Here is a 15,656-nt window from a genome sequence, read left to right on the forward strand (position 1 = left end):
GATTTATTTCAGTAGTACAAACTATCGCCTTATGCCGTGCCAATCATGCTGCCATTGTCTGCTTTAATAGTGACAGTGAATCATCTCTTAGCTGTTCCAGTCGTAGCCAAATAACCGCCTCCCTCCCGTGTGTGTGTTTTGGACGAAGCAGGTGTGTGTGCGAGCGGCACCTCGGACCGTGGGATGCCCGGGAACCAGCGGCTCTTTCTTCCGTGGCCACGGGCGAGCGGGGAGCAGCACTGGTGCCTTCTGAGGGGCTGTTCTGTTATTTCTGAGGAAGGAGGACACAACCCTTTGTTTACGGAAATACCGTTTCTGAGCCACTTTCCTCCGCAAGTCGTTTCTTGGCTCCCCTGTTAAAGCAAAGAACAAACCTCTACTCAACAAGTGCATCGGGCCGGGAAAAGTCTTAACACGCGCTATTCATTCTTCCTGGCAGACGGAATGAAAAATGCATAACCAGACTTTCAGCTTCCAGAGCTCATGTTAAGGTGGGGGGGAGCAGCACCCCCGTCCACGGCAGCACAGGGTGTGGCCGTGGGGTGGGCGTGCCCTGGGAGAGGCCGTGCTGCCCCCGCCGTGCTGCGAGAGGGGCCCCGCCGAGCGTCCCCGGGGTTCCGTGCCCGGCCCCGGTGGGGGTTCGGGGCGCTGCCGGCCCCCGCCCCGCTGCCACGGCAACGCCGCTGCGCCCGCCCCCGGCCCGGCCCCCGGCGGGTGCCACCCTCGGCAGGGGCTGGGCGGCTGGAGGCTTTCATGGCACGGCTGGGCGCCGGCAAACCTGCTCGCTAGGATGAACGAGGAGGCAGCCCAGAAGAGCGACGGCGGGGAGAAGTGCAACGGCAGTAACCAGAGGAGAAAGAGACCCAAGAAGGTGGGGACGGCAGGCAGCGATGCGGGGTCGGGACGCGGCTCCAGCCTCCCGCGGTCTCCGCTCTGAGCAGTAAAGCGAGGGCAGGTAGCGCAGGCTGGGTAGGAGCGGTGGTTTGTGTCGGGAGGAGTGCGAGGTGGCGATGGGCGCGATGCAGGAGCTTGTAGGAAGCTGAGGTGTGCGGGGAGCGTAGGGCTTGGCTGCGGGTGCCAGCGGTGGCTCAGTAGCCAGCCTGCTCTTACGCCACAATCCAGGGGCTTCTCGTCTCGACAGGTGAATTGATAACATCGTGATAACTGAACCGGATGGTTAAGCAGAAGGTGTTCTTTTTTTCATTGCCCCCCCCACCCGCTTCTTTCTTAACAGCTGTTTTGTTCGATTGGAGTTGGCTTTATTAGCCATCATTAGTGGATGCCTCTCGGTGCAGATGTCTCTGTATCCTCCTTAAGAAAGACGCCTATTTGTTTTGATAGAAAAAACATAAAACCTGCACGTGATGGTATTGACTTAACTTGCGTGCTTCTGTTCCCCCTTCTTCAAAAGATAGAGATGCAGGTTTATAAACCTTCAATTTAGGTTTCAAGAGGTATTTCTTAGCTTGGTGTATGGACAAACATGGGGAGATACATTGCAGGCTTTTGTACGGTCTGTAGTAATTCAGTGATGCTAATGAAAAATAATTGGGCAAAAATGTGAATTGTCCAGCCACACCCAGTTTCCAGCGCACTTTCTATGTGTGTCCAGTCTCTCTTTCATAAATGGTTAATTTGCAAGGTATAATGTGTCCACTGCTTCAACCCTCTGCTTGAGGTAATTTCTTTGTAATGGTTTTAATTGTAGGCAAATAATTACTTCTGTTTGTTTTTTCTCCTTTAAGAGGAAAGACATCTGTGGTTCTGCATATTTATGATATAAACTCATTTATGGTTTTTCCCCACCCAGTTCTTTAATCTCAATTGGTATAACATGAGTTACCCTACTGAAATGAGTAGGGCTACTTGTGGGGTGAAGAATTACTCCAATATGAGGAAGAATTTAATCCATACAAAGTGTATTCACTGATGAATTCTTCAGTCCCTTGATTTGCATAGAATTTGCATTTTGACCAATCTTGTATGTGAGCAAGGCAAATTGCTACAAATAGAAATTATACCTAGAGCTGCAAACAGACACTTATTCAGGGACTTTTGCAAGGGTTTTGCACTGGTGAAGAAAAGCTGTTTTGCAATACGTGACACTGCTAGGCCCCATTTTATCACAGAAGGAAGATTCTATATGTATAACTATAAGGACACGAGACAATCTAATCTAAGCAAGAAATTGAACAAAAACATCCTCACCCCACCCCATTGTGCTTGGAATATTGCCTGGATCTCCACACAGTGGGGGATTTTATATAGCATGTTGGCTTTATATTAAGCACAACTGAGCAGCAGAGGGAATATCTGCTTCATCTTACCTCTGAATTTGAAAGGTTTATTTGTGCGGGTGTGTAAATTCATATAAGGAAGCAAAAATCAAATGATCAAGTATGTACCCAGTGTTTTCATTTGACTGTTAGATAACCTGGGAACAATCTCATGCTAGGGGAGAGGTTTTGAACATCTAAGGAGTCAAAGTGGGTATTTCCATCTCTTCTTTTTTGTCCATGCATATGTGGTTTCTTCTTTTGCCATTTTCTTCTAAGTAAAGTGGCCCAGAGCCTTTCAAGGTTGAAACACAAGTATATGTCACGCTACTGCCAAATGAATGCCTAGAAAGCATCTCTTATATGGAATCTCTATATCCAGAGTCTTCCAACACTTGATGCATCTTCATTTATGAAAAATGTAATAAATGTTTAAGTATCTTTTTGAAGTTATCATTTACAATTATAAAGTATTAATTGGGCAGTTTCATCTGACAAATTTAAAACATAAATTCTTTGTCACTCAGTTGACATGCAATAGATGTTGGTGCCTCAGGTCTGGTATTAGATTAGCTGTTCTGAAGCTTTACCCATAGTGACTTCGTGAAGACATAGAGCCACAGGCTTTAATATTCCTTTTTCAATTATAGGAATAATTGTTATAAAAGCTAAAAACAGATATTTTTTTTGATGAGCAAGAGACACCCTGGAATAGCCAGGAGTACAAGAATTCCAGATTGACTTTGAGTGAAAAATCCAGCACTTGATCTCAGCTCCTCTGCATTTTGACTTGGTAGGCACAATTTCTTTCAGGAACAAAGATGATAGTGCCATGTGCAAGAGCTCCAAAATCAAATGTGATGTAGCCTGTTTTCAGGCCTTGAACTACTTTTGCTGAACAAAGCTGCATTGCACCATCCAACATGCCCTCTATCTGTTCTGTGGAAGTTGATCCCCTTTGTGTGGATAATTAAATATTAATTGAGCCAGATGAGTTTGATCTATGTATTGGGAGAGACAGAAATGCTTCTCAGATACAGCATTCAGCCGGTTCTTCTATATTCCAGGAGGGTGTCCCAACTATGAAATTATGTAGGATTTTCTCTATTTTTTTATCAGTACCCCAGGGTTTTTTTAATGCACGTGCACTTTAAAGTGAAAAGGCATCGGTTTCATCTTAATAGAGAACAGAAAAAACTGACATTTTTGTAAAATGGAGGAAATTACTTCCCACCCCCAAATAAATGTAATCCTTTTGGTGAAGTTTGTGGCTTAGTGTGTTCCAGTGAGTCAGTAGGCTGCCTTAATGGGTTTGTGAATTCAGCTGTAGGGTTGTGTCCAGTTTTCCTGTGGTACTTCACCTCCACGAGATAAATGGGATATGGCAGAATTTGTGTTCCTGGTTAAAAACCATGCTAAATTTCTGTGTTCATCTAGTTCCAGTACCAAAGGGCATTGGGTGTTTTCTGCTGGAGGCAGAAGTGAACAGAATGGCTTTTTTTCTGTTGCTGGTGTAACTACATGGAAAGCCAGGGACAGCAGAGCATTGGTCCTGTTGTCTTGGTAGCTGATGTACCATTTGTGTTGAAGGATTAGTATAACAAATGGATTTATAATACGTTTAGTTTTTGAGGCCTCCTTCTGTATTTTGCCAAGTGCCTTGCGAAGTGTCCAAGTACCAAATTCCTAAAATTCTTCTCAAGCATGTTTTTTTCATTATAGGGTGTTTCAGAGGAAAACCAACCATTCTTGGTCATCATGTAGAAAATGAAGCATGTTGGTACATCTAGTACTAAAAGTACTGATGGCAAAGGGGTTTCCAGAAACCACAGGTTCCTACTCCACTGATCATAAAGCACCCACCATTGACTGATCAATGTAAAGATAACCCATCTGAGTTTATGAAAGAATTTTAGTCTTGTCATTTGTGTTGCTCATTCTTTAAGAGAAATTGAAAACTTGGAGTTAGGCTTGTACTATAAACAATATGGAGGAAGTTGTAATGCTGATTTTAAGGAAGATACCTGAGACTTCCTAACCTAGGTATAATCTCTTATTTTAAGTGTATCTACGGGAAAAATGAAATTGGATGTATTAGGTGAAGTAGAAGTTATATACTTGCTGATGGAACGTTACAGTGTACAAGGTAATGCTTTTAATTAATTTTAATTAGTTAAGACTATTCATCCTGTCCATAAGGTAATTGAGACCCATTTTGGAATATAAGCACAATTTTGGCCACTTATGTTCAAGAATAAGAATCGAAATGTAGACAAAACATGCGGAGAGGGATTGCTAGGAAGAGAGAGCTTGTCTTATGCAAAAACTAGAAGAGCTTGGCTTTAGTATGCTAAAGCAAAAAGGCTATCTGAGGGGAAAAGGAAATGAGGCTCTTCAGTAGCCATCTAATAGGTTTAATCAGGTAAAGAATTGAGATAAACTTGATTAATTATGAATGAGATGCGATTTCTCTAATGTTTCATTGGACTACATTCAGGTGAAGGAGGTCCCTTTCATTCCTGTGTTTTCACCTCTGGCATTTTCAGTGCCATAATAATATTCTACGACAGTTTAATTGATGGTAAATGTGGCTATATAAACCTTTCAAAATGTTTACCTGGTTGTTTCACTCTTCCAGCTACCAAATTTAGTGGAAAATTGAATGGCACCAGAAGAAAAATTTAAACCAATCCCTAAAATCAGTATGGGGACTTGTATAACAGTAGTTCTAATCTGCTGGGTGGTGTTTCCTCTAAATTGCCTTCATTTCACATTTGAAAGGTCCCACTTCACCTTCTCTAGTTGCTGTTATTTCCCTTGCTATTCCGTTGTTCCTGGTGACAGACAAATAGCCGTGACAACACTGCTTTTTGCTGTACTGTTTGATGATCCAACTGAGATGCAACCAGATCGTGCCTAAAGTTTTAAAAGAAATAAGGTTTTCCTTCAGGTGATACACAGTAAACTGAACATGCAGAAAGAGCTAATGAGGAAATCTACACTATTTTCTTTCTTTCAGGACTAAGATTTCTAAAATGCTTTATTGCAAAGCAAAAGTGGTAGTTATAAGTTAACCCAACTCATTGACATTCAGGATAGTTAATTGTACTCATAATGTAGCTTCTAAGTCTGGAAGGTTTTATTCTCCTTTCAGCTGAACCAGTTTTAGAGTTAATCTAATTTACATGAAAGTGAACAAGCAGAGAAATGGTGCTAGAATTCGGTCTTGAAAGAATAAAATAGGAGAAAAAACAAACTTATTTTTAGGTTATGGAATTAAGAGACAGGTTTGTAAAGAGACTGTTAAGGATCAAACCAGCTGAATTCCTAAATGTCTGCACTATGTTTCAATATGATTTGCACTATCGTAAATCTGATGCAACTCCACTGATATTCTTGCATTATTGAGATTAGATTTTTCTTGTTCCTGTTGCTTTTTCTTCCCATCAAAAGGTTTCCAGCACATTTTGTGCCAGGTATAAAACTACCATAATAGCTTACAAATGCTTTGATGATTTTTTTTTTCTCCCTTACTTGTCCGCTCTAGCTTTAGTTGCTGTGTAATGGTAACAAAACAAAAATGGTGTGTATTAACCCCACTGTGAGATAAAGCGCATCACCTCTATGTCACTAGTTGCCACAGAGTGAATGACTTTTGGTGATTGCATCAGCACAATGCCCTGTGCTTCTCTCCTGGCAGCCCCGTGGTGGTGGACACTCCGGAGATATAATAATTATTTATGTACAGCAATGAGACAGGGAAAATAGTAATGGGCAACACAGCTGGACATCTGGACTACAGCATTTTGTCTCATGGTTGTGGTTGTTTTTCTGTCATTGTAAAGTGTGTAAGATGGAGAGAGCATGTGATAACGGCCACACATCTTAGCCTGGCTGCTCTAGGTCTTTATGTTCTGATGTGGTAGGATCAGTTCAAGCATGTTATGCTCTGTTGTACTGATGGAATAAGCAATGAACGAGTCCTTGAATTGACACTCCTACTTATAAGGTTATGTTTATTCCTTGGGAGCTTTAATGTTAGTATATATATTGAAAAATGTCGGTTTGTTTTGGTTTTTTTTTGGCTGTTTTTAAATAGAGTAATAAGGAATGATGTTATTTTAGTGTATTAGCAGATTTGTGCAAGTGCTACATTTCGTAGATTAAGTACTGTGAAGATAAAAAGGAGGAAATCATCTGGATAAGAGTGGTGAATTTTATACAGAACCACAGGATGTGTTGAGCCTGCACCCGCCTGCCATGCGTTCTGGGCTCCTGATTTATCATTCACAGTTCTTGCTCATTTTCACAAATGTTTGGCAAACATCAATTGAGTCAGAGAAGCAAGTCCCTTGTTCCCCAGCCAGCTTGCCTTTCTCCCTGCAGGATGCCTGGGGCTGTCAGGCACATATTGCATTGTATTCACACATCTCGCAGCCATGTCACACATTCCTGCAGGCCAGCAGTGACATAGGCTGAGCTGGACTTTCAGACGGGAGCCTAAAGCTGCCTGTCGTGGCTCTCTGGGGACATTGGGGTCCATGCTGGAGGCAGCTTTGTGCGCTCTCTGCCTCCCCTCCTGCTGGTTATATTGCAGTGTGTGCATGATGGAGAGAAGGAACAAGATAAGTTAGTGAGAAAGCTTAGTACTTATAAATATGCCTGTAGTGAGCGTTTTGTTTGGTCTTCTGCAGGTTTTCTTTGTTTTGTGTTGCATTTTAAAAATCTTACTGAGGCAAGACTGGGCTGTTTCTCTCTCTAGGCTGTCTCCATTGGGCAAGGTGCATGCACAAGGTCTGGCTGCTCAGCTGGCTCAAGCAGCGCTCTGGGGAGGGATCAGCAGCCTCTCATGTTCTCTGCCTCTCTTACCTGCCTGTTCCTCTCAGATATGCCGTGTTTTGTGAGGCTCTGTGTCCCTGCCTCCATTGGATATGCTGTGATGATGCTTTAGATGGCATTTCTGGCTGGGAGAGTTTTTCTTCACTACAAATTGAGACTGACATATGCAGCATGTAGATATCTAGGCTAGGTACTGGGAGCCCTGGAGCTCTGAAATGCAAGGAACAGAGGGAGGCCAAGAAAATAATAAGATGGCTGGGGGCTTTTACATCCTAATTTATTTGCAGGAATTAATTATTTCAAAATCTTTCCTAGCTGATTAAGTGGGTTGCTTTTGTCTTGGTGACAGAAATTGCTGAGCTGGAAGTTTGAACTTACTGTTATTATTCCTACGCTGTATAGGAATAATTCAGTATTTTGGTACTTCATTTTCAGTAGAAATTTGCTGTACTATTATTCATTCAGTGTGATCCTAGTCCTAGATTGTTTGCGTTTTCTCACTTATTTCCACTTGATTTCATTTTGCTCTGGCATCAAATAGAAGGGGGCAAAAAAGAAAAGTAGGTAGAGATGGGCCAGTGTTTAATGCTCCTTTAGAGCAGTTTCTGAAATTGCATGAAAGAGGCAATGAACTGCTTCAGGTCACTTTTTTTTTTTTTATAAACAATCCATAGTTGAAAATACATGGATGGAAATATACTGTTACATCTTTGTCTTTTAAAGAAAAAGGCGGTGAAACATTATCAGCATTCCAAGTCGAATGTGCAGGCGTTGACTAGTGTTCCCCAAACCTTCTTGGAATAAAAATGCTCCTTGAGCACACAGCAGTTGAGGGAGTAAAGGCAGATACCTGCTCATATTATCTCACCTTTTCTGTTGCTGTTTCCAGCTAGCCTGCAGTTGGGTTATATGCAGGCAAACGTACTTATATTTTCTCTCAGTGTAGCTCACACACACACAAATTTCATCCATGAATCAAGTGTTCTCTGGAGAACAGGATCAGCTTCTAAGGAAATGGTAGAGTAAACATCAGTAATTGCAGTTTGAAATTATTTTCTAGGCTAAACAGCATAGAGGCTTCTGCCACAGGCCAAGTATTTCAGAAGTGATTGGTTGCTTTTATTTTTATTTCATCCAGTTTTGGATGGCATGCATTTATATTATGCTGTAATACTAGATCTAAGCAAACAGAGTGTATGGATTTAAAGTGGCACCTGGAATAGACAGATTCCTTCAACAATTTAGCTTCATGATCAATTAAATCTGCTAATTGTTCCACTTTCTAGGCTTTCTTTATAAGTTAGTGTTTGAAGTATGCGTTGAAATAGTTGAGGCAGTGAAGAACATGGGTGACAGTTTTGAAATACATAAATGAAAGTGTGAACTGGTGAATTTTATAGATAATTTATACTCTTCTGTAGAAGATATGATTCTGAACCTTGTTTGTCTCTTACTGTATTAAAAATTGTACAGCCTTCCTGTGCCCAAAATACCGTATTTTTAGTGTTTTAAATATCTAATATGTTTGGCAGCTTTCAATATCAGGGAGCAGATGCCATGTGTAAATGTCAAGAAACAGTGAGAGTTATTCATCATGCAAACAATTAGAAACCTAATCTGACTGTCCTGGCATGATCCAATCAAAAAATGAATGAGTAGGCATAAATATTGGGAGAAGCAGGGTATGGGTAGTATAAGTATGCATTTGTATATGTGGTGTTATGCTGTTTCTCAGCCTGTTTGTGTGTGTTTTTTTCCGGTGCATGGCAACTGAACACAGTGGGCCATGGTCTCTTCTGGATGTCAGCAAAGGTTTGTCACAGCCAGCGGGGCCCCTGCCAGCTTTCATCAGCTGGGGATCTGCTCTCTTGTTGCTCTGTACCTATGCAACAGAGCAGAGCATGGTGAATATCAGAAAACAGAAGTGCTGGAATGGGCACAGATTTTCCAATCAATCTATGATTCATGCTCATTAGCTTTGAAATGCTGAAGAAAGGCGCTTTATGAGCTGGCATTTCCATTTGCACTGTAACTGCTTTACTCACACTGAACACGAGAGTCATGACTGCAGCATTCGTGAAAACAAGTGAAAGATGGGAAATGAGTTCTGTGCCTTGTCTAAAGGTCACTTGCCCTACTAAAGGCTCACTGCTCCGGTTAGAGATCATGGCCTTCCGTTCAGCCATTGGCACTACTGATGCTGCATTATTTTGTATGAAATGCAAGCCAAACGGATCAAGTGAACTCTAGGTAAACCCGCTTCAGCAGGTGGGTTGGACTAGATGACCTCCAGAGGTCCCTTCCAACCCCAACCATTCTGTGATTCTGTGAAGAGTAGAGATACATGTTTCCTTTGGTGCACTTCAGAGGTGAGGAGGAAAGGTGTAACTGTCCTCCCCCTGTACCCTGTGCTCCCTGCCTGAAGAACAAACACAGCTTTTGGTGTTACATTTATTTTTTATTAACTGCTTCTAACAGTGAAGGTGTTTTCCACACAAGCCCTGGCAATTGCAGAGCTTGCTCTGACTGTGTTTGGAGGCATAAATGTGTGGGGGCTTATGGCTAATGATATTTGATGCTGTGTATTTATACACACCTCTCTGCCCACCAGGTAGTCAGCATAACTGTTTTTTTTCACAGCAACATCGCCAACAGAACCAGCGGGTGTTGGCTTTCTGTTGTAAAACAGCTGTCATGAACTCATTATGCACTAATATATACTTTAAAATGCAAGATTGTTCCTTTGCAGTGCACAAGCTGAGGAGTATGGCCCATTTGAAATACAGTCGACAGCAATTAGGGTGGTGATGTACAACATGTCTTTCCTAGAAGTCGTTGTTATGAAACAGTTGCTTCCTCTGAACAGAAATAATACAGTCTGGCTCGTATTTATACAGCAGTTACATGAATGGCATCCCAATTTTTTTTTAGTGAATGAACAAAAAAGTCCTGCTGGAAATCTCTTCTGCATAATTTAACTTCATCCAAATGGAAACCAGTTACATTTAATTAAAAAAAAAAAAAAAATCACTAAATGAAAGTGGTAAATACGTTCATGAAAGTCACCTTTTTGATTGCTGTAACTGAAGTGAAGGTTCCAAACCAGTCAAGTATGAGTTAGGAGTCAGTGAAGCTTTATGTGTTGGGTGTTGATGCTGGGGACCAGAGATAAAGGATTGTTCACATGGGTGAGTGATGTTTGGACTGGAACCTTTTTTTATGTTCTCCCATCCATCTTCTTGGGAGGATTAATGTGATAATGAGTTGTTATTTTTTTCTTTCTGGAAAAGGGAACAAATGTTTAACCTTTTGCCAAAACTTTCTGAGAAAATGGATTTAGTTGATCTCCTAGAAAGAGAAGCCCTAGTTAATACACAGGGAAACCAAACCCTTCAAACTGGGATGGTTTTGGGTCTCCAAGGTCTGTAACACCGATGTGGCATTTGTAATATTGTTTAGCATTAAGTTCTGAAACCAGTGGGATTATGGGTTTGTGTTTCTTTGTTCCAAGGCTGAGGCCACAGTTCAACAAGTGGTGTGAGACGGTGCTGTCACCAGTTGAATTTGGCACGGCTTGTCCTTTCTGGGAACCAGAGTAGGAAACTGATCTGGGTTTGAGCTCCCTTCTTCCTTTCTGCAGGCGAGGCAGGATGGGAGGAGGATGGAAACGAGCAACTGGGAGGGGCGAGAAGGTGCAGCTGTTTCAGTGCTTGACTAGAGCATCAGAGAGAAAATTCTGGATCTTTTTCACTATTATGTGTACTTACATAAACCTTTATTGAAACAGTGTGAAAGCATATAATCATTTGGTGTCTTTTTCTGTCTAAGATGTGATTTGTAGGAATACAAATGAAATGAGTGTGATTTATGTTACTGTAATGCACGGTTCAACCAACTGAGATTGGGCTGCCATTCTCATAATGGTGATATTAATATACAGTCATTTTCTCTAATAGCGTTTTTCATCGTCACAGCTAATGTGCTTTATAGAATAAAACTGGTATCACTGCCTTGTGCTGCAGTCAGTTACTTTGCTGTGGTTTGCCCAGTGCAAGTGCCAGAGCAAGGCTGAGAACCCAGTGATCCTCAGCACACAGATTGCTAAATAATCTCACTACCATGGAAATGTTTTATTATTTTTTCTTTTTTTTTTTTTTTTTTTAATAAGAAAGCGAAACAAAAAACCACCCCATCCAGGTCTAAGTGTGTGAAAATTAAGTGTGTTAGATTTTATTTGCTGCAGCATATAATTCAACATACTTTCTCTTTTGTATGTAAATGCATCACAAGTTTTCTTTTCTCTTAATCAGTTACTGGGGTCATATGGGATCTTGCAAGGGTGTTCACGGAGTGAGAGCTTCCTGCTGTCTCATACTGTTCATGCATTGAAGCAGAAGATGAGGGTGCAGCCCTGGACTTTGATACAGCCCTCTGCATCACCAGTTTCTATGGAGCTGCTGGTGTGTGTATGTGTGACTGGTTTTCAAAACAGATACAGGAACTCTTCATGCAGTTTGTTTCATGCTGGGATAAGAATTGTTGACATAGATCCATGGCAGTATGTTTTATTTTCTTTCATATTTTTTACAAGGTAAGGCGGCATCCTGCTTATTTGGAATGGCAATGTCTGGAGTTACACAAATGAACGCAGACCCCTCAAGCCTTTGGGATCAGTGGAAACTGGCTCTTAAAATGCTGCCTGAGCTTCAGCCTGGCAGTTAAATCTCTACCAGTCACACTAGTTCTCCTGTTTGTCTTCCACTGCTATGGACCAGCTTCAAGGGCCTTTATTCCCCACCCTCTCCCCCTTTTTAAAACCTCATCTCTTCTCTTTGCTCTCCATGCCCTGTACTTTTCACCTGAAGACCTTCTGAGTCCAAAGTCTTTTCTCAGAGGATATGCAAAGTATTGAAAGACTCATGTTGATTTTGAAATTAGTATCTTGAGATGTGCCCTGAAAAGCGGACTTTATCTTAGCTGCATTCAGACAACATGCACAAATCATTTTTGAAGCCTAAGTCAAGGCTTGCTGAAGTTGATGGAAGGATTTCTATTGACTTCAGTAATTTTACTGCCTTCAGTCATTTTGACTGCCTTTTAATGGCTTTGAGATTGAGCCCATCAGGAATGAGTTGACTATTTCCTTGTTTACCCTTGATGTTTATGGCATGTAGCTACATTAACAACTGAATTGGGGCTAATTTTCAGCATACTTAGAGCTTGGATTGATAAATTCTGGGGCCAAGTCTTTAATCCTTCTCTGGAAAATTTTTCCTTGTTACTTAGTAAAATTATCTAGATGGTTTTATTGCAGTAGTAATGAGGGCCATTAGTATATATTGATGTTTGTGGAAAACATAATACCATCAGTCCATTTTCCTGCTTGTACCATAAAATTCAGCAAACAGATACCTGTAGAAACATACGTAGATATCTTAATGAAGCATGTTGATTCAACTTTAAAACAGAAAAGCAGTGTTCAGCTGTGACCTACCTGAATCTCAGCAGTAACGATTGAGTAAGTCCATCACATATAGCCTTGAGGTGATGAAATATATGGATGGATTATTTATTCCGGATAACATTAAAACAATTTCTTCTGGGGACAGCTGATTTTTTTAAGAACAATACATCAAACAGCTTCTCTCACTTGTAACTGCCTGCCATAAATTATTCTGTATTTCATTTTATGTCATTTCCAAAACCCAGGGATATATTTTCCCCATATTAGTCCATAATGAAGCACGTCTCAGTGCTCTGTTAGATGCAGGGATGAAGGGTCTTGGTCCTTTTTGAAGACATTATTATATTTATAAGATATGGCAGTAGCAGAATTTCACTGAAAGTTGCCAGACCTCTGGTTAATGATCAGTAAGAAGAAAGTTGAAATTAGACACAAGCAAGCACGTTAATTAGCTGAGCCACTACTCTGCTGGAAATTCAGTTCAGTTGTTGCATAGCTTAGTATCATCATCCTAATTACTGGCATTGAGGCCAATATGTGAACAATTCCTTTTTCTGGCAGTAAGGAAAGCCTGTATAAATTTGTAACAAATATTCATCTTAACATTATGATTAGCATGACATGGTGACTTCAAGACTAGCATGAATGAAATATGAATGGAAATGTATAGGGATGGGGTACTAAACACCAGAAACAACGAGGACAATAAAATAAAGTTTCAAAGAGTAGCCTCCACTGATAATGCAGCAAAATGGAAAAGTATGCTATTTAAGTCCAGGCCAGAAGGACTGTACTATGAAAAGCTCACTGCAAAGATCACTTGACCCCAGAAGACCCTGTATCCATTGACCAGAGGATAGTGAAGAGTTGCTGCAAATCATATCTGCAGTTCCTTTTCCTGTTAGCCCACCAGGAAAATGGACCTACATTTTAGACAATTTTTCTTTTTAAAAAAGGAGAACCAGACAACAAGCAGCAATGCTTTGACTTAGATTTACGGAAGCTAAAGTGAGCAAGATTCTTACCACCATGTGACAAGTATTTGACATCAAATATGCATAGAAGAGTGTGTCAGTGGTAAAATCAGCTTTCTTTACAGGTCTTTAGTATAAAGAGCAGGTTTCCCCTTTGTAGACCACAGAGTTCTGTTTCACTGGTTTCTTATAAGCATCTCAGTGTTGCATCTTATAAGCATCTCAATAAATAAGGGTGGGTTTTAGGAAAATCAGGCTGCCTGATTTTGTTTCCAAAATATGAAATGAGGTGCCTATTTGTTGTGCCTGAATTTGAAAATTCTGATGCTTCCCTTTTAAGTTCCCAACCTATGAAATGTGTAGTGTGACTGGTTTGGGGAATTCGTTTCACACAGTCAGAAAGTGACTTCAGCCACATTTGTATTCCATTCTGCCCTGGTGAAAGCATTCATCAGAGCTTTTGGTGTGCAGATACTGCAGTCTTAAGGATGGTCTAAAATGTGATACGTAAATGTAGTGCTCCAAGGACAACAGAAAGGGCATGTTAATTGTGGGAAGTGTTTGAAACAACTTCACTTACGACATAGATTTCATTTCAAGAAAGACAATGAGCTTCTCTCATTACGGGAGTAATGTCAAGGGATATGGATGATGTCTTTAGATGGTTGTACTAACAGAGAACAGGACTTAACGTTTTATTGTAGCTCTGATGTGGTTTCCTGTGATCGGTGTCCAGAATTTCACTCTCATATTGGCTGTGGTTGAGAGCAGCAGGAAGGGCCAGTGCTGGGCGAAGGCAGCTGTCAGTGATAGTGAGTGTGGAGGGGACGAGCTCTGGAGCTGCCCCAGGGGCTGCATTTGCAAAACGAGGTTCTAGTGCAAAGCAACTACAAAGAAAATTCTAGGTGTGGAAAACCCTTACAAATAATGGCAGGGATTATTCGAGGACGGTGGTATTCAGTGTGATTATAAGGAATGAAAAGCTCTCTTAGGCAAATGAGTGAGTGTACCAATAACTTTACTTACAAATGAGTAAATTGTTATCCTGGAGAGGATGCTGCCATTTATGAATTTTGCTCGAATGCCTAAACTCAGTCTACAGTCTTTCAGAGTGGCAGAAAGAGTATACTTTTCAGTGTGTTTCAAAAAACTCTCAGACTGTATCAGGAAATGTCAAAGCATGATCCCTTCCCTCTTCCAAATTTCTTCTTAAAAGTATTGCTTCATTTTTGGTTTCATAAATACAACTATAAATATGGATATTTATTCTGTTACTCTTAGGGTATTGATGAAGAAAATTTTAAAATTGCATTTCAATTCAATTTTGTCTTACAAAACGTTTCAGAACAGAGGTGAAAGAAACATACTTTCTTTACATCGATCTCAGCGTCTGTTAAAGTTGACATAAATCTTCAGGTCTAGCCATAAACTAAGTTCAAATGATTGCTGAGGACCTTTGTCCACTCCAACCATGCAATGTGTCATTCCATGTAGTGCTCAGTGAATTCTTTTTCTTAGGTTGTTAAATGCCTTCAATGTATCTGTCTGCTTGAATAAAGAAATATTTCTTCAGCTATTCTAAATGAAGAAATGTTTCTGTAGCCTTTGGGAATTTACTGACTGCAGAGGTTTCACAATTGGATTGCTGGCACTTAGTGTAATTTCAGTGAAATAAAATGGAGACTCACAGAAGAAAAAAATATAGAAGGGTTTTTAGCAAAATAACTTGAAATCTAAAGAGGAACAAGTTTTGGAAGATAATACCTTTTGTTTCTAAAAAATGTGTTGGTTGTTTTGTTTTTTTTTTTTTTTTTTTTTTGTCAGCAACTCTGTTCAATTAGACATTATTTTCAAAGTAAGATTTATCTTCTCCTTCCTTCATGTCTTCTATTGGCATTTTGAAAGAATATGGCTAAAATGTCTGTCTTGTTTCAGAGTTTAGGTTCAGAATTTCTTCAAGCTTCTGTCCTTGTGCCAGCCGCTTTGTTACCCGGTGCAGGTGCCGGGCTCCTATGAGGGGGTGTTAACAGCAGGTGGTGCCGCTCTGGGCATCACAGGGACAAGATTAATGAGCAGCGACTCCACCACCCAGCAGCAGCTTCC

At 40.8% G+C, this 15,656-nt stretch overlaps 1 protein-coding gene across 15 annotated transcripts in view; it reads left to right on the top strand.

Annotated features, from left to right (window-relative positions):
- Nucleotides 1–15,656, top strand: part of ANK2 (ankyrin 2) — a gene marked incomplete at its 5' end in the record, with an annotated part of 366,277 nt that overhangs the window by 118,491 nt on the left and 232,130 nt on the right. For 9 of the 15 annotated variants that reach the window (XM_082051541.1, XM_082051548.1, XM_082051550.1 and 6 more), the window contains one exon: nt 791–871. The exons of the other annotated variants lie outside the window; for them this stretch is intronic. In XM_082051541.1, coding sequence (XP_081907667.1) covers nt 791–871 — 81 coding nt within the window. Of the gene's footprint in view, nt 1–790; nt 872–15,656 lie in introns of those variants that run through there. 15 annotated transcript variants of the gene reach the window in all.

This window comes from Streptopelia decaocto, assembly GCF_964273445.1.
Source record: "Streptopelia decaocto genome assembly, chromosome: 4".
Taxonomy (NCBI): Eukaryota; Metazoa; Chordata; class Aves; order Columbiformes; family Columbidae; genus Streptopelia; species Streptopelia decaocto.